Below are 18251 nucleotides of genomic sequence, written 5' to 3' on the forward strand. Positions count from 1 at the left end.
GTCCCTTCCAGCCCTAATGTCTGTGAAATCTATGAAATATTTCTGTCAACAAACTGGCAAAAAAAATTCACTCCCCATAAAATTGCTATAATCTTTGATCAGTCAGAAAAATGCAGTCAATTGACCGGTCAATTGACCAGCTTGCCAAACCTAGTCTTCAGATATTTGAAGAATAATCGGTGGAAGAAGATGCTAGAATCTGAGTGGTTGCGAAGGCGGACGCAGGCTGCACAAGAACGAGATCCCCAGTTGTCTTGGTCTCCTTGCCATTGGATGAAGGTGCTGCTTTGTCAAGAGCTGATGAGGAGGAGGAGTGGAAGAAATCTAGGTGTGAGTCGGGAACAACTTTCTCACCCTGAGGGTGGTCCAGGACTAGAGCAGATACCTTTGAAGAGGAAGTTGGACAAACATGTGTCCAGGATGACTTAGTCAGGGATAACCTGACCTTGAGAAGGGGCTGGAGTAGATGTGACCTTGTAAGGACCTTGCCAGTCAGACTTTCCTACAAGTTCAGGACACGGCTGTTAACAAGAAGCAGACATGTGCCATGTAGACTGATCCTGGTATAACCTCTTTGAATCTGGTCTAGAATTACCCTTGCCAAAATCAGGGGTAACACTCCCTGGGTGCAGCTCTCTGCTGGTGGTAAATTTTAGCTGTATTAAATGCAAAGTAAAAGTCTCAGCTCTCCCTCTCACTCTGCACTTGCAGCCTCAGTTTCCCCGAGGTGTGAGCTCTTCAGGACAGGGACAGTGTCTCATGGGAGGGTTGGTCCAGGCAGTGAGACCCAGCATTAGACAATGACAAGCAACCTTGGCTGACCATCATTTTCTATTGACTCCTCTTCCCCTCCCAGCTCCTTCCCATTACCTCTGGAGCCACGCGAGGCACAGCAAGGCATTGTAGTGCTGGAGAGGGCTCTCACCAGCCTGGTGAGGGGCTACGGTCACTGCCAGGATCTGCCCCAGGGAGTACTCGTCTCTGATGGCCTCGCACAGCCGGGAACCAAGGCCTATGGGGAAAAGTTATTATCATCAGGAAAAAGTATACTTGAAATGCCCTTGAGCTCAGGCCGGCCATGGTGAGCTCAGAGATGGGCCGAACCGAGCTGGGCAGAGAAAATGCAGCGGCAGGTCTTGGGGACAGGACCTGATTTTTTAGAAGCTCCTTCTCCTTGCAAATCTGCACATTTTGCAAATGCTGCAGAGGCCAAACGTTTCACGGGGGACCTCATCTAGAAGCAGAGCACTGTGCAGGGGTCTGACCCAGCAGCTCCGCATCCCAGGACAGTCTCACCACCTCGTTCCCGGAGTTGGCACACGTGGGGCGGGAGCAGCTGGGCGAGGCTTCCTCCCTTGCAGCATGATGGAGCTTGCTGCCACCGCGGTGCAGACGGACCCGCTGCATGCATCCGAGTCACCAGCGGAGTGAACTTGCTTTCCCTAACGCACCATTGGCAAAGCACGACAGCAACCAGCAACCTTGATAAACATGGCAGCCACTATGGACCACAGCTAGAATGGCCTTCACAGCCTCCACCCTCCCTGCTGGATTGGACCGGTGGCAATCTGGCTGCTGGCTGAAAAGATGTTGGGTGCTAAACATGGGAAGAGCTATAATCTTGGAAGACCCAGTGAGAGAAGTTCTCTTGTTTTCTCATCCATCCATCCACTTCAGGTTTTATACTGCAGCCCATCACCATGCTATCCAGATGCTTTCCAGGTAAAGCCAGCGACCACAGCAAAGCCCCGACCTACCAGCTCCCGTACCACCACCAAGGCTGTGGAAAAGCACGGTCCCGCAGTAGCAGTCCCTGCGCTCAGCCTCCTTCCGCAGACTCTCCATCGTCCTCTGGAGCAGGCTCCTCTCGCTGTCCGCGTGCCCATCGTGGTACCCTGACAACGGGAAACCAGGTAGAGCCCGAGGTTAGGTTGTCTTGCGGTTGTGGGGCTGGGGCAAAGCAGGGAGGGCTGCAGGATGCTGACGGCTTGAGCCTTTAGCGCTTCTCATCCAGGGTGGGTCACCCGTGCCTGACTCCTGAGAGGCGATGCTGAGTCCAGACTAATCTCAGTGTCTCATAGCACAGGTGAGCAATTGTCAGAGAGACATTACACCCCAGCGTGGGCTGCTCACACTCGCATCAGAAACTGCTCATGGGTTCCTAAAGCCAGGATGGCCTCTCAGCCCCTCAGTCATGCACCCAGGCATGCTCGGAGAAGCCAGATGGGTTTACGACCAGCTCCCTTGATCCTTTTGCTGTGTGCATGTCAAAACCATCACCTGCTGTACTGCACCCGTGCAGGGGCTGAACGGACCCTCTGGCCCCCAAAACACAGGGGTGACTGGGTGCAATGGCCTTGCCTGCAGGAGAAGGAGTCAGTTTGGCTGGAGGTATCCCATGGGTGCAGAAATATGGGGTAGTAGCTGAGAGCCCAAGGACAAGGTCTGGGATAAAACCCCTGTGAGCCAAGCGGAAGGAACCGCTGATGGGTTGGCATTCCCCTCTCCTTGAAGGAAGGGCAGGGATCTCCAAAGGCTGGAAAGAGCGTTTCCTGCTATTAAAGCCAGATAATGCCACAAGCTGGGAAATAAAGTCAAGGAGCAAGCAGGTTAGGGCATCAGTGGAGCTATGTGAGCTGCTATCAGGTGGCCTCGAATCGCTAAGCTGAAAGACAATCTGCCAGCAAAACTGGCTGCAAAACAGCCATCCTTGTGAGAGACCCCGGGCTGGTTTGCTGTTGCTCCCAGCCGAGTGCAATGGGGCACGCGCACCCCCACGGGACACCGCAGCTGCATCAGGAGGCATCACTGTAGGCTTTGCAGGCCTCTGCGAGCGTGTTTCTCACCCACAAGAGTGCACTGAGGGGGAATTTAGGAGAAGAGGACTCTTACCATATGCCCAGTTCTTCCCTCTTCCCTGCTTTCCCACGATCAGGTTGGACTCCCTGAAAAAACTGAGAGAGGAGTTAGGAGCTAGTACGTGCAGGTGGCAGCAGGGATTATGACTTCCTGCGTGGCCTGGGACAAGGCTTTCCTAACTCACTGGCTTGGGACCCCACATGATCCCCCCAAAAAGCAGGGGAGACAAAACAGGAGGCCATGCTGTCCTTGGGTCTCAGTCTCGGGCCTAAGGACCAGGTCATGGGGCAGGGAGAAGATGAAAGGAGTGTTATCTCCCACCCCAGGCACAGCAGGTTCAAAGGGGTCTTAGAGCCACTGATACAAGGAACAGCTCTTACCCTCCCTTGACGTGTCTCTGTAGCTTCCTCACCACTTTGGGCTCACTGTCCACGCAGATAGCGCTGAGCTTTCCATCCAGGGAACAAAATGGGTGTCTGGAAAGGACACAAGCCGCACATGTGGGAAAACCCTCTTCTCTGCAGCTGTTCCCGGGAGTGACATGGGAAAGCCAGCACAAAGGGGCTGGCAGCAACGTTGAAACCAAGGGCTTGAGTTCATGCATTGCCTTGGGGGGGGACCTGCTAAGAGGACCTGCTACCACCTTCCTGTCCCTCTCTTCTCTTTAACCTGCTGCCCTTCAGAAGGGCCCCAAGGGGGATTTCCATCCAACCATAGAAATCATTACTTTGTTTTTCAGTGTTAGGCCAGAAATCGAAACCCAGCATTCCTGTTTCACATGCACTTTGTCTAGAAACACCCTGGATCTCTACAGGGGTTGGACAACGGGACCCTTGAGGCCCCTTCAATCCTCTGAGTCTGCGATTCCCTTGGCTTAGTGCAGAAACCCATACCTGCAGGGGGGGGCTCTGGCCAGAGGGGCTGCAGCACCCCAGGGAGAGGTGGTGGGGGTGGGATGATGCTATTCCCTGGAAAGCAGGTTGGGGGACAGTCTCACCTGTCCTGGTTGTCTCTGCACCCTGGCAGCAGCTGCCACTACTCTAGCGGCCGAGGGACAAGCTTCTCTCGTGCAGGCTGCAGCAGCCCTGCTCCTATGGATGGGTGGAGTGGGGCTGAGCCTGCCATAGCAAAGATGTCTGGGGGGCATTTTAGCACCCCCCTCCAAGTCATTGCCCGAGGCCGGTACCCTGATCCCCCCTGCCCCCAGATACGCTACTGCCTCTTCCCTTCATTTGATGGAAAGGTTTGGATCAGTCGCCTTAATCCCAACTTGTTGCAAGCTTGTGTGTAAGAGGGCTATGGAAAGCAAACAGGGAACAAAGATCTTATTGTTCCCCAGATGCAAAGCTAAAGCTGGGAGCACACACAGTCTTGTGATACGAGAGCCAGCTGCACAGAGACTGCTGGAGACCCATGTCTGCCCGCTGGGAAAGGATCACTTCACCTCTCCTGCTTTGCGTCCTAGCCAGTGCCGGCTGAGGGGCCGTGGGAACCGTACCTGTCCGCCTCTCCCTGCAGCGCACTTTTCTGGGTTAGGAGCTGCCACCACTCCTGGCCGATTTGATTGCCGCACTGTCCAACCTGGAGCCACACAGCAGACATGGTCCTAAGAGGGGGAAGACAAAACATGTAGGTGGTAAATACCTTCAAGAGCCAATTTCTGATCTGGAATACAGGCATTATAATTCAATATATAGTGTGCTGAGCATTAAGCCAAGTAAACAGATAGAAGCCATCCATCTGCAGGCCCTACAACAACACAGTATTTTATGCTTGCTCTGCTGGAGCAATTAATGAGCAAGGAGACGATTGCATTCAGGGTTGCTGACATGCCAATTCTGTTGTTGGATCTATCGGGAGCTTCTACCCCTAAAATGTCTGTATTCAGGTTCCCATATGGGGTGGCTGTGTAGCACTTGGTAGAAAGGCCATTGACACTTGGGATGCCTTCAGGAGGTCTGCCCAGCAATACCTGGTGAGGTTTGGCTGCTTTCGGGTACTGGTGATACTGGTTATGTGCGGGATCTTAATTCATGATGCTAGGACAAACCCAAAAAGGTAATAATGCCAGATTCTCAGCTGGTATAAAATGAGGTTGCTCCAGTGAATCAAGTGCAAATGAAGATGCATGGATTTGTCCTAAATGAGGATCAGGCGCAGCATGTCTCATACTTTGTCTGATAACAAAGGCCGGTTTGCATGGGTGCTCCACTGACCTCCCTGCCGTTCTAAGGTCCCGGCGCTGCCGACGAACCAGGCCCTACCTAAGTCTGAGTTGCAGCCAGAAAACCAGTTCAGTTTATGCCCTGTTGTAAACAACCAGGCTGGGAGTGGGAGAAGGAGGAACCGATGTTTGTGAAATGAAAAATGAGAGCGTGAATTGGAAATAATCATTTTTAAGTTCCATAAAAGCAGGGCAAAAAGGGAGAACAGAAGATTCAACAACACGAAGAAACGCTGCTTCAGATGTGCTGGGACAATGGGACAGCCCTTGGGAAGGAGCTGAGAAGGGGATTGCCAACACAAAGCAGTTTCTGCATTCTGCAGGGATGGATACAGAGTCATCGCCTCGTAGAAAAGTAAGGCTGGAAGGGACCTCAGGAAGTCGCATCTAGTCCAACCTCCTGCTCCAAGCAGGATCATCCTGATCCAAACCACCCTAGACAAGTGTTGAAGCAATTAAAGCACCCTAGACAAGTGTTTGAAGCAATTACAACTTCAAGAACAACCCGCATTCACAATCCATTGTGCTCAGGTTATTCAGCAAGCACTGAAGTACACCTCTTACCCTGCGGACTCTGGTAAAGACACGCTAGGATGTAAGGTCCTGTCCAACAAATCTCATAGCAATACAGAGCGCTTTTGCTTCTGAGTGGCCTAAAACCTACAAGACGGACACAAAAAACTCTTGAGAGAGTGTCTCTAACACAACCCATGTCTCCTCCTCACATTGAACACAGGGCTTCTATCGGTTTTCATTTCAAATCCTTCGCTAGGTCAGTGCATATCTGGGTGCAGGCCCTCTTATTTTGGAATAAAAGCACTGGTTCCAATTTTGCTTAAAAGCCAGCAACCATGAATTTAACTGGATTTCAATACCTTCCTTCTAGGTCTAGTGAGGCATCTACCAGGAAGCAAGTTGAATTGGGTACCTCCTCTATGGTGCCCTTCAATTCAGACCCATCAGTGTTCCTGTCCTGTTCTGGTTCAAGGTACCTGACCACCATCTCCATGCAGATAAAGGGAAGAGAGCTCAGACTTGCTCAGCATGCCCGCCAGCCCTTCCTACTTCATGTCTGGGGAGTTAAATCTTATCAGAGGCTGTATGAGCCAAGCAACGCAAAGCCAAACTAGTAAGAGACACTTTCTTAGGTGGTGCACCTAAAAATGGTAATACCTTTTTACTCCAGCACCCGTCAGTCTTACTTATGAAAAAAATATGGTTAGGAAGAAAAAGCATTGGAGAGCTGTGTCGGACTGAAAAGTAACTGGGGGAGAAGGAGCATCTTCTCCCTTCAAGAGGCTGACTGCTGCTGTGAGTGGTCCACGTGCACTTCAGAAAGCCTTTCAGGGGACAGCAAGATGCAGGGCACGGCCCAGAGGTTGTGGCAGCCACCTCCCTCCCCGTAAACTCCGCTACGCTAGAAATCCCAGTCTTGCCACAACTCATTGTGATGCTCCGAGACTCACTCACATGTATATAAAAATTATTGACAATGCCCTTTGAAAGGCCGGAAGGCAAAGACCTTGGTGTTTGCCAGCTTTGGTATGAACTAGAGAGCAGAAAGAGGAGCTAATTATGGAGAAGGGTCTGTTCTCGGGACACGCACGTCTGTGTTAAAAGCTGCAAATTCTTCCAGTTAGCTGCGTTGATTTGATGCTTTCTTCAGCATGTAAGCTCTGCCCGAGGGCAGTGGGTATTTGCACCTGACAGAGTCAGAGTTTGAAACCCCCCCACCAGAGACACTGCAAGTGAAAGAGGCCCAGATGAACAGTTTAGACAAGTCATTCTCAATCTTTTTAAGTGGAGGTCCCCTCATTAGGCTCAAGGTACCCCTCATTAGATTTGAGGCACCCCTTTCAAGATGCCTGCTCTTAGTTTCCATTTGTTTTTCGACTAGAGAAAATAGACCTTTTTTGTTGTTGTTGCAAAGAACTCAGAAAGGCCACAACAGGTCAGGATGTTTTTAATGCTTATGGATTATGCTCTTGGAAATCACGGAGTTTATCTTGCGAATCATGTTTGCTCACCTAACACTATGTGGCACCAAGCAGCATCCTTGGAAAGGATGAAAAGGCACCGTAGGGTACCACAGCTGGCACCTGGTTGAGAATTGCTGGTTTAGACAGACCAGGTGAATGGACAGAAGAAACATCAGAGCCCACCTAAGAGCCACTTTAAGCCACCTTCACTGTCAGCTCTGCTTGAACATACACATTCCCTTTCCAAGTCCCTACAGTGGTAACAGCCTCTCCGTATTGAGCGTGACTCACCGGTAAACAGCCATTTACTTTCTTTCCTCATCTCCCCCTAGACTGCATTAATTACTGTTTCTCAGCACTACGCTGGGATGGTGACCTGATGATTAAAAAAGTGTGCTCATCCCTTGAAGGAACTGGGCAATGCTATTGTGTTGTGCTACTCTGAACATGTTGTAAAAGGTTTAACAACCCACGGTGCAGATGACGGCCTCTTTACAGCTGATTGTGCACTACGGGCTTGAATTGAAGCCCAGTGAAATCAAGAGGATATTTATTCTGCAAAGCAGAGGCAGCTTGCACAGGCACACCTGAGCTGGCTTGGAAATAGATAGCTTAGGCATCAATAATAGCAACACTGCTGGTAGTACGGGGTTCAGCGGAGGCTGCAAGCCAGCCTAAGCCTCTAGTTAAATACTCAAGTGACTAGCTTGAGCTGAACTCCTGGTTATCATGGCTATGCTAGTTGGGTTATTAGAGATCACTATTTAAAGCTAGCTCAAGTACATTTGTCCACATTGCAATCATACCTTTGGATTGCAGTGTGGACACGTCCAAAAGCACTGTTCCTGGTGACTTCAGATTGGGACTTTACAGGTCAGTGGAAGTAGTATCGTCCTAACACCAGACATTTAATGGTTAGCTCTGTGACAGAAGGCTTTATAGGTCTTATGGATGTCATCACAATATAACTGCAGATATTTTTGTTCCTTGAAACAGGGTCTGGTGGGGGAAAAATCACTACAGCACAACTGTAGGATAAAAGTGGTGTCTCATTGACTTCAGTGGACCTATTCATGGGCTTAGAGTTAAGCATATGCTTCAGAGCTATGCTTGAGCAAGGCCATAAATACCTAATCCTCTTAAAATCCTACTTTGCTCTTCCTAATCATCAGTAATTTTATTAACTGTTGTATCATGGTAGTGCTTCCAGGCCAACTAGCACAGGTCTCATTGGGCCTAGCACCATATAAACACCCCATAAACGAGGGTTATTCCTCCAGGATTTACAGTGGGACAAGATGGACAAGACCAACATCCCAGCCAAAATACAGGACCAGGAGAGAGAGGGTAAGAAAAATAGTAGTGTGCCCAGTTCTTGCCAGCCATGAATTTCAAGAGTTGGTTATATAACATTTCCACTATTTGCTTTCCTCGGTTTTAAATATTATAGCACCACTTTTAATTTAGTCAGGTGCTGCAGAGGTTCAGTCCAAATGCCAGCATGAACCCCCATGTACTCTTCATTATTTTTATACCTCTACTCTATAATGGATTGTCTATTCCAAGCCAACCACTCCTCAACATCCTCATTTCTCATGCCCCCGGCGGATTGCTTTTTCTATCCCTTTTTATCATTACTGTACAATGTTGTAGAGACTATGACATAAAAAACTGAACACAGCCTTCAATGTGAGGGCAAACCTTGGACTGCAATAATAGCAGTACCACGTCTGTAGTTTTGCAGTCTGTCCCTTCATTGGTACTATCCAGCATCTAGTTTGTTTGCTGAGCATTAAATAGAGGTTTTCATTACATTACCTGCAGTGATATGCAGGTCTTTTGCACCAATGCTTACAGTTGACTTAGATCCCATTGATGCATCTGGGTGGGCCAGCCTTTCTTGCAAAATGCCTAATGTGACATTCATCAGCACTGGATTTCACCCGCTATCTTTTTGCCCAGTTATCTAGCTTAAGTCCTCAAAAAAAAAGACCTGTTGCATCCTTTTTCCACACCAATGAGTAAATTAAACAATACTAGTATTGATTTGTATCCTTGAGCACCCTGCCATGAATCCTCTGGTTAGCAAATGGACTGTTTATTTGATGCTGAAGTTGTATTGGGGACCTTCAAACTTCCTCCAAAATGGGAAGTTTTAAAGGCACTCCCTCACGTATACACTTCCTTCGTGCTTATCATCACTACGGTCACTTCCCCTGCTATTAGCGATTGAACTATAGTAATTGCTTCCATGGAAAAGGAATATGACAAAGATTTAATGTATTTTGGCTGCATGTTAATAAGTTTAGTAGCAAGATACAAGGACAAGAGCCAATGCCATAAGGCCAGCCAAGTCTTCCAAGATCACCAACATCCTGTCCAGGACTACTTTGGACTACTCCTTCAGCCACTTTCTGATGGGTGACAACGCATTACCTTTCTGATCGGTGACCATCTAGATGCCTTAAAACCTTCCTATCAGGCACTTTATTCACTGTGTTTTGAAAGTTCAACTAACTCACAACTCCCAGCTCTTTATTCACCATCGTGCCGATTTCTTGATGAACCTCGTCCAAGGAGCGGTGCAGTTAACTCCGTACCCTGCGAGTATTTTTAGCCATTCTCTGTACTTGTACTCGAGAAACCTGTGTTCAGATATAGCATGTTTTCAGCTCCCTTTTTGCTTCATTTTCCAGCTGACTGGCACGCAGAGATCAAGCGCCTGGATCAAGGTCATCGCTACGAGGAGCTGAATGGCAATTTCACTTCAGTACCCCTTTGAAGTCATGGCCAGGTTATGGGATCAGGCTGCCTTTACAAAACTGTAGAAAAAACCCATCATAAAAAATTCTTCACCTGATGCAACAAAACATCTGAGTCCAGTCACAAGTCAGAGGCAAAGCTGTTTGCCATCTAGGAGTGGAAATCACAGCCACCAGTTTTATTAGATCCAGCAGAGGTGACTTTCTGACTGGGGTTATTGCAGGGCCCCTGGCAAGGCTCTATGAGCGATCGTGGTGCTTGGGCCAGGTGCCAGATGATTGGAAGGTAGCAAATGTGGTCCCCATCTTCAAGAAGGGGAAGAGGGAGGACCCGGGTAACTATAGGCCCGTCAGTCTTACCTCAATCCTGGGGAAACTCTTTGAGAAGATCATCAAGGAGCACATTTGTGATGGGCCGGCATCAGAAATGATGCTCAGGGGCAATCAGCATGGATTTATTAGGGGGAGATCATGTCAGACCAACCTGATTGCCTTCTACGATCAGGTCACAAAGGCCATGGATGCAGGTGTCGCGGTGGATGTAGTCTTTCTGGACTTCAGCAAGGCCTTTGACACCGTCTCTCACCCCATCCTAGTTAAAAAACTAGGTGACTGTGGCATCGATGCCTACACAGTCAGATGGATTGCAGATTGGCTGAGGGGTCGCACTCAGAGGGTGGTGGTGGATGGGTCATATTCGACCTGGGGGGAGGTGGGTAGCGGAGTCCCCCAGGGCTCGGTCCTGGGGCCTGCGCTGTTCAATTTCTTCATCAGCGATCTGGATGATGGGGTGGAAAGTAACCTGTTTAAATTCGCTGATGACACCAAAATCTGGGGGGAGGTGAGCACGCTAGCAGGGAGGGAGAGATTGCAGAGGGATCTGGATAGGTTACAGGGGTGGGCTAACAGGAACAGGATGCGTTTTAACACGGACAAGTGCAGGGTGCTGCACTTGGGCAGTAGGAACCAGCAGCACACTTACACAATGGGGAACTCCTTACTCGAGAGCACGGAGGCAGAAAGGGATCTTGGAGTCATTATTGACTCCAAGATGAACATGGGCCGACAATGCGAGGTCATGGTTGGCAGGGCTAACCGGACCTTGTCGTGCATCCACAGGTGCATCTCGAGTAGAGCCAAGGAGGTGATCCTCCCCCTCTACGCGACGCTGGTCAGGCCACAGCTGGAGTATTGTGTCCAGTTCTGTGCGCCCCATTTCAAGAGGGATGTGGACAACATGGAGAGGGTCCAGAGGAGGGCCACCCGCATGATCCAGGGACAACAGGGCAGACTCTACAGTGAGAGACTGCGGGACCTGAACCTATTCAGCCTCCACAAGAGAAGGCTAAGGGGGGACCTGGTGACTGTCTATAGACTCACTAGGGGGGACCAGAGGGGTTTGGGGGAGACGCTGTTTCCCCTAGCGCCCGCTGGCATAACAAGGAGTAATGGGCACAAGTTGATGGAGAGGAGGTATAGATTGGACATCCGCAAAAACTACTTCACGGTTAGGGCGGCTAGGAGCTGGAACCAACTTCCAAGGGAAGTGGTGCTGGCCCCTACCCTGGGGGTCTTTAAGAAGAGGCTGGATGCCTACCTGGCTGGACTCATTTGAGTCCCGTTTCTCTTTTGGGGTTTTTTGTTGTTCTCCCGCCCTGGCGGGGGGTCAGGCTAGAAGATCTACTAGGTCCCTTCCGACCCTTAATCTATGAATCTATGACTTCCTGCCTTTGAAGAGTTTATTTATGACTCTAAGATATCACCCTAAGAAAGCCTCACCTCGCCACGACCCTGGGATGATAGGGAAGGGGTGGCATTTTACTCCATTCAGGAATTCAAAGGAAAGATGGAGAAAAAAGCTTGTACATTTAAACCACCCCCCACCCCCCGGGGTCTCTGGTCAGCGAGTATGTTCAAGTGCAGAGTGAAAGACTTTAGTAGGACCCGGTAGTGTAACAAGGGATGGGCAAGTAGGGTGCCAGCCAGATGTTAATAATTACCATATTTAATCAAATCTAAGACGAGTCATCTTAAATTCAGGGCTGTCTTAGATTTGAGTAAATATGGTCATCTGATTTACAGCAGGTACTAGAGTGGCAGCCACCGCTGCCAACCCAGTCGCCAGTGCTGCCCTAGCCGTGGCCAGGACCCAGGGCCACAAAAATTGCTTGCGATACACTTTTTGGTGGGACCTCCGGAGGTCCCTTCCAGCCCTCGTTTTCTATGATTTGATTATGACTTTTCAGACTGTCGAAGCTAATTATGCAGCAGTCCAGTTGCAACAGTATCCAGACCTTATTCACCCCCGGGAGAACATGAGGAGTTTGCCAAGGGTGATATTGGCTTATTTTCAGGTCATGTTAAGCAACCAGCTCTGGACAAACGCAGAATGCAACAGAGATGTCATCGCACGGACTTGCACGTGGAGAATGTCAACTGCCTTCACCTGAAATACTCAAATGCTTCTTTGGCCTCATCTGTGCCACCTCCCTGCTGTGCCCTGTACCGCGTGGGAGTGAATGGGTCTGGCTTGTTTTCCACTGGCAGCGCCAGACGTGACAGCGAGTTAGAGACCATATCTCCAAGTCAGCTGTGATGGAAGTGGTGGTGAAAGCTGGCTAGCAACTGCATGCCCAGGACAAAGCAGCACAGAACGAGCACAGGTGTGACATTCAGTGGCTGTCCTTCATGGTATTTTCTAGGGACCCGATTCAGGGTCTTACACGCATCTCTCTTGAATTTGACAGGAGGGACGCCAGCTTCAACCTCGCCTAGACTGGATCCAAGAGAGCCAGCGATGGCCAGGCAGCAACTAGATTTGGAATCTGTGCAGTGTTAAAGATTTTGCTAACTGCTTTTCCCACTCCAGTCCCTTTGCACATTAATTACAACCGTTAATGACTCATTGGTGCTAGCTCTACCACCACATATATTGGCTTTCCAACCAACTGACTGGCATTCGGCTCCCTCGAGTTGCATTTGACTGAAATGGCCTAAGAGTGACAAGCCTCCTGTCAGATTCCCGGGGACAGTTGGGCCTTAGAGGGTCCATGGGCTCCTATACACGTGCAGGAAGGCTGCTCCGACGCGCTGTAATTACATTGCATCAGAGCAGACTCAATTAAGTGCATAATTACCGCACTCCAGCATCACGTGTATCAGTGCCCCCGCGCTGAAAAATGGCAATGGGGCGCTTTAAACTAAAACTTGCTCGATGAGTTTGGTTCAAAGCGTCCTGTTCCCATGTATCAGCGTGAGGATGCTGAAACACGTTACGTTCCAAGTGCTTTTAATTAGCACGGCTCTCAGAGCTGCGCTAATTAAAGCGCTCCCTCCCACCTCCCAGAGCACATCTGTAAATGCCCCAGGTGCCCGCAGCATACACCGTTTTGTTGCCACCTTATTCAGTCAGTGCTTTCAACCCATGAAGTGTGTCTTATATTAGTTCATCCAGCCAGCTCTCCCCGTCAGTACTGAGGGGCTAAGAGGCCTTCGTGGCTCTCCTTCCAGGCAAGTATCGAGGCCAGTCAGCAAATCAGCGTAGGAAATCTTCCACTGCAGCCATCCCCGCAATGCCTGCTCTGCAGATAAGCAGCAAGTGTCGCTCTCCAGGGCCGTGCAGCTGTTGTTATTCACCAGCAATGAATTCTCAAACCAACCTGCAACAAGTCAGAGCCCACCACAGTCTGGCTGAGAAGAGCTTTCCTTGGGGTATCTAATATCCCTCGATTTCACGGGGGTTGCTGCAAGACATCAAGTCTGGCGACAAGTCATCAAGTCCTGTCCCGATCACAAGAGGTCACGTGTAGCTCGCCGATGACTTGTTAAGCAAGTGATGGCTAAGGAATAGCTTGTTAAAGCAAATGATTTCCTAGATTCCCCCTTCATCGCAGCGTGAACAGAGCATGCTTGCCCTTCGGGAAGCATTAGCACATCCTTTGACGATGAGGATCACTTCAGACCACTGCCTTTGTGCTCCTGTTGTCCTTGTGAAGATGCCAGCTGTGGACAGATTACAGATGACAAGAAATGTCTCAAGGAACTCTGTGCCCATGACATACAGGACATTGCACCAGGTAAGTTTGGGAGCAGACGCTGTCTGGTATTTTTAACCCAAGATATGTGAAGGTTTCAGGGGTAATCCTGATCATAGACAATAAGGGTGGAAGGGACCTCAGGAGGTCACATCTAGTGCAACCCCCTGCTCCAAGCAGGCCCAGCCCCAGCCCCAGCCCCAGCCCCAGCCACATCATCCCAGCCAAGGCTGTGTCTAGCCGGGTCTTAAACACCTCCAGGGAAGGATGGAGACTCCACCACGTCTCTGGGTAACCTGGTCCAGTGCTTTACTGCCCTGCCTGATCATGGTCTACAGTCTTGCCTTCAACACAACCAGAATCATGACGAGCAGACTCTCTTTCTACCTTGTCCTGAGCAGAGGAAAGCGATATAAGCTTCACTATTGACTTGCCAAGAGGGTGAATAAGTTAATTTAAACAAGGTGATTCAAGATGAACTAATGAAAGGTTTGTCTTATCTCAGAAGGAAACAAAAAGACCCATCAGGCACCTGGACAACGAACCCCTGAATAAGCAGGGCTCTAATACATTGTTCAGGGTAGATTTACACCTTAAGATATACATCGTTCCTGTGTGCCAGGAACATGGGTCGTGACTCAGGAGTCTGATATTTCTATTCCAGCCACTGGATACTAATACGAAAACACACAAAGGGACTTTTTTCTCCTTTCACCTGAAGAAACAAGCATATTATGCACAGGCAGCTGGACTGGCCCAGGACCTCCCAAGGATAGCATCATTCAAAGTTTAGTTGAATAAAGAAGAAAAACTCTGTCCACAAGCAATAGTCTCAGCGTGGCAGAAGCCAAACCTCGACCTTTTCCATACAAATTGGGCCATGTTGAAAGTTGAATGTTTCCTTGACAAGGGCTTTTGTATTCCCATGGATTGTTTTTGCAGAACAACTAGGATTGGAAGTACGAATGAATCAAATGCAGAGGCACAAAATTGTAATCAAAACCAAAAGAGGGCAAAGAATGAAACTTGAACTACTTCCCCCTGACAGAAGAACAAACATTTTTAAGACTATATCCTAGGCCTCACACAACCCCTTAAAGGAGACCTGCAGATGGGGGTGCAAAGAAGAGGGATTTGCTCTTCTTTGTATATCTTTATGACCAGTAAAGAAGACCTGAAGGAATGAGTCATTTGATAGGGATGATCCTGCCTTGAGCAGGGGGTTGGGATAAAGTCTGACGTCCTAAGGGTCCTGCCAACCCTACTACTATATATATTATTATTTGCTTTTATGTTAGAAATTTAACTCTTGGTTTGCCTGGTTTGATTTCTACTTTCTGGGTGATGCAATGCAATTTTGAGATCCTCAGCAACTTGGAGTCAAGGAATTTGCACAAAGTTGCAAAAATTCTTTGCTTGTGTCAGCATTTGTGTAACACCAAGACCTAACTCAGCAGCTAGGAGGAACTTTCTTGGTTGAAGATGCAACCTCCCTTCCCCTTCTATTCAGGAATCTGAAATGCCAGATATCTGGTGGATATTCCTAACGTTAAAAAAAAAACAGGAAAAATATAATTAGCAAATCCTTCCCAGGCTCTCTCTACACATTCCCCTCTCCTGCCTTGTGAGGTTCTCTTCAAAATCCCGAGCAGGCTATACCTTCCCAAGGTCAACTGACACCCAGCAATAGCAATCGCATTGCAATCCCAGGCAGGGATGATCAGAAGCATCCCAGGAGTCAAAAAGCAAATGAAACCAAAATCAATGGGCAAAGACTCTTCATTTGACCCTGTCGGTTGTCGGCCTTGCCACTCTACATCCAGTATTCAGGACTGGCCTAGCTTTATCCCTACTGAAATCCACAGTAAAAAAAAAAATTAAAAATAAATCTACCAGCTACACTGGGAGCGGACCTAAGCCATTTCTGAAAATCCCACCCTTTGAGGCTTGATTAAATACCCCATGTTAGTAAATCCCCAAATTAAAACTCATCTTCCAATTCTCTTCCTGACAACCCACAGCCAGGTAACAACCTCGTCGTCCCAAAAACACCAAATCACAGACTCTATTTCCTGCATCAATTATATTTTATTTTCTCTCTCGTATTTGAAGCCTCATATATCTTGCTTTTATTTCCATGGAAGCAGGCCTTTTTCCTAGCTGCTATATAGCTCATGCTACACCTGCTTTTTTTCCTCAGAGACCTGCAGGAGGGTACTTCATACCCAATAGGTAGTTTGTATTCCTCCCAACTATACAGTGGGTCCAATAACAGTTATCACCTGCAAAAAATCCTTATCTTCCACTTTTCCAGGACCATCCCAGCTACACAGTCAACCATTTTATTGCATTTGAATCTGGACTCCCACTGCCAGTGCACTCCTTTCTCTCTGATTCTGGGAAGTGTGCATGAGGCCAAGGCTTTTTGCCAATGAGAGATGCTGGATGGTACTAGTCATACATCCATTTAGGAACGGTGCAAGCATCTGGTGCTTGCTGATTCTGCTCTGTCCCTTCCAGACCCACTTCCAGCAGCCTCAGAAGTTGTAGGACTGAGAGTCCATCATTTTGCTTGAAAGGGACAACACCTTAAAATACCATATTTTCGCACATACGACACATTCCCCTCCCAAAAAATCAGCCCCCACAACATCGGGGTGCATGTCTTAAGCAGGGGAACCGATCTGTCTATCCAATATAGAAGTCCTCCCTTCACTTTGATTCCTGTCCCAAAACCAACCCAGCAAGAGCGGCATTGCCTTTCGGGCAGCAGAGAGAGTCAATGAACAATGGGCTCATTGTTCTTTACGGATATGGACATTCATCTCTCCTTTTGAATGGTCGTGATGTTCCACTAATCAAACTGATCTTTCTTCTGGCAGTTTTGCTGTCTGATGACAACTCCTGGTTTCTCTTCTCCTATTTTACCAACCTGCAGACTTTTTGGCTCTGCCCTGTTCTATGCAGTCATCCTCCCTTCTTCATCTCCTTGTGACAGGGAATTAGAAAAATTCACAGATGTCATTGCAATCTGACTGGCGCTCCTGCTACAGCTTCGAGCTTGTGACCTCTTGGGCTGTCAGCCGTGCACCTTAGTGCCTACACATCTTGTAAACTAGAAAATAGGGTATTGTCCATGTGCCAATCTACAATTTTGAAGGGGGGAGGGTGTAGATGGTGAGGTGCATTATCCCGTATACAACACACATTTTCTCCAGATAAGAAACTGGACACTTCACTAATATGCTAGACACCTAGGGCCCTATTTTTCAGTTTAAAATGTATGCAAAAACAGATATAACTTAATCAGAGCAAATTAAAAAAAGGAAAAACAATCTACAGGGCTGTGAAATATAGGAGCTAAAAAGAGAGTGGTGGCCTTAGGGTTATTGGGGCCCTGGGCAAGAGAGTCATTCAGGCCCCCTTCGAGGCTTAATTTTGATGACCTATAACCAAGTCGGACATTTTCGATTTCAATTCCACTTTGCCCTGTCCATGAAACTGCAATGAAAGTATCTTAATAGAAAATTGATAATACAAATTGCACCCGTCGGGCTTTGATCATTCGGTCCCGTGCCGCTCCGCTTTGGATGCGAATGGCTGTTCTTCGATCAGTCCCTCTGGTCTTAGTGGATAGATGTTCCTCCCCAGGGCACTCTCTTCCCCAATCCCGCCTGCCACGACTTTGGTGATTCTTTCAGTGGTGGAGTCCAACTACTGGGGCTCGTCTACATTCAGGACCTCTGGCGGAAGTCTTCTGCGAGGCTCCAACCTCACCTGTACCTCGCCCTGAACCCAGCCATGACGGGTTGTTGATATTTTTTCTTGGCCTGACCCTCACTTGCAGGTATTCTAGTTTCTCCCGAAAATATGGGTTAGGTTTCACACTATTACCCCAAATCAGAGCCACGCTTTATGGGTCTGCCCGGTCGTTTCGATCCTTTATATGGCAGAGCCCTTCTTCCTAATAGGTTAACACTAGGGCTCTATGTCACCAACTTCCTGACTCCTCCAAAGGTGGGAAACCAAAACCACAAAAGAAAAAATATTCACAGTACCTGTGACCTTCTGACTGCACCGAAAATGGTCAGCTTAGCCCAAGAGTTCCTTAACTAGCTCTGACCTATGCCTACCCACACCTGGGTGCCACCCTCTTCCCTTCCTTGTGGTGGGTAATCTGCGAGCTAATTAGACCCTCGATGTCATCTCCAGCTCCGGTTATTTAATATTCCCTGTTGGGCAGCTTTATGCCATGGGGCTTGTTTCCGGCAGCCCCTGTTGCTGCTTAAGCCCTCCACTTCCCGCTTAGGGCTGTCCCTGGAACCTGGCCGAACCTGTATCGATCCCTCTCGACTCGGCGCCTCGGATCCCGTCGCTCTCCCATCTTCTCTGG

General features: G+C 48.7%; 1 protein-coding gene across 1 annotated transcript in view; it reads right to left on the bottom strand.

The window, feature by feature from the left end:
• Positions 1–4468, bottom strand: part of LOC109291154 (tubulin beta chain-like) — a 14235-nt gene extending 9767 nt beyond the window's left edge. The window contains exons 1-5 of the mRNA XM_019508017.1: positions 4358–4468; positions 3240–3335; positions 2893–2954; positions 1758–1895; positions 871–1012 (exon numbers count right to left, since the gene is read on the bottom strand). Of these exons, the coding sequence (XP_019363562.1) occupies positions 871–1012; positions 1758–1895; positions 2893–2954; positions 3240–3335; positions 4358–4461 (542 nt within the window). The 5' untranslated portion in view covers positions 4462–4468. The remainder of the gene's footprint in view (positions 1–870; positions 1013–1757; positions 1896–2892; positions 2955–3239; positions 3336–4357) is intronic.
• Between the last annotated feature and the right edge of the window lie 13783 nt (positions 4469–18251).

This window comes from Gavialis gangeticus, unplaced genomic scaffold (genome assembly GCF_001723915.1).
Source record: "Gavialis gangeticus isolate Ggan-Ray unplaced genomic scaffold, GavGan_comp1, whole genome shotgun sequence".
Taxonomy (NCBI): domain Eukaryota; kingdom Metazoa; phylum Chordata; order Crocodylia; family Gavialidae; genus Gavialis; species Gavialis gangeticus.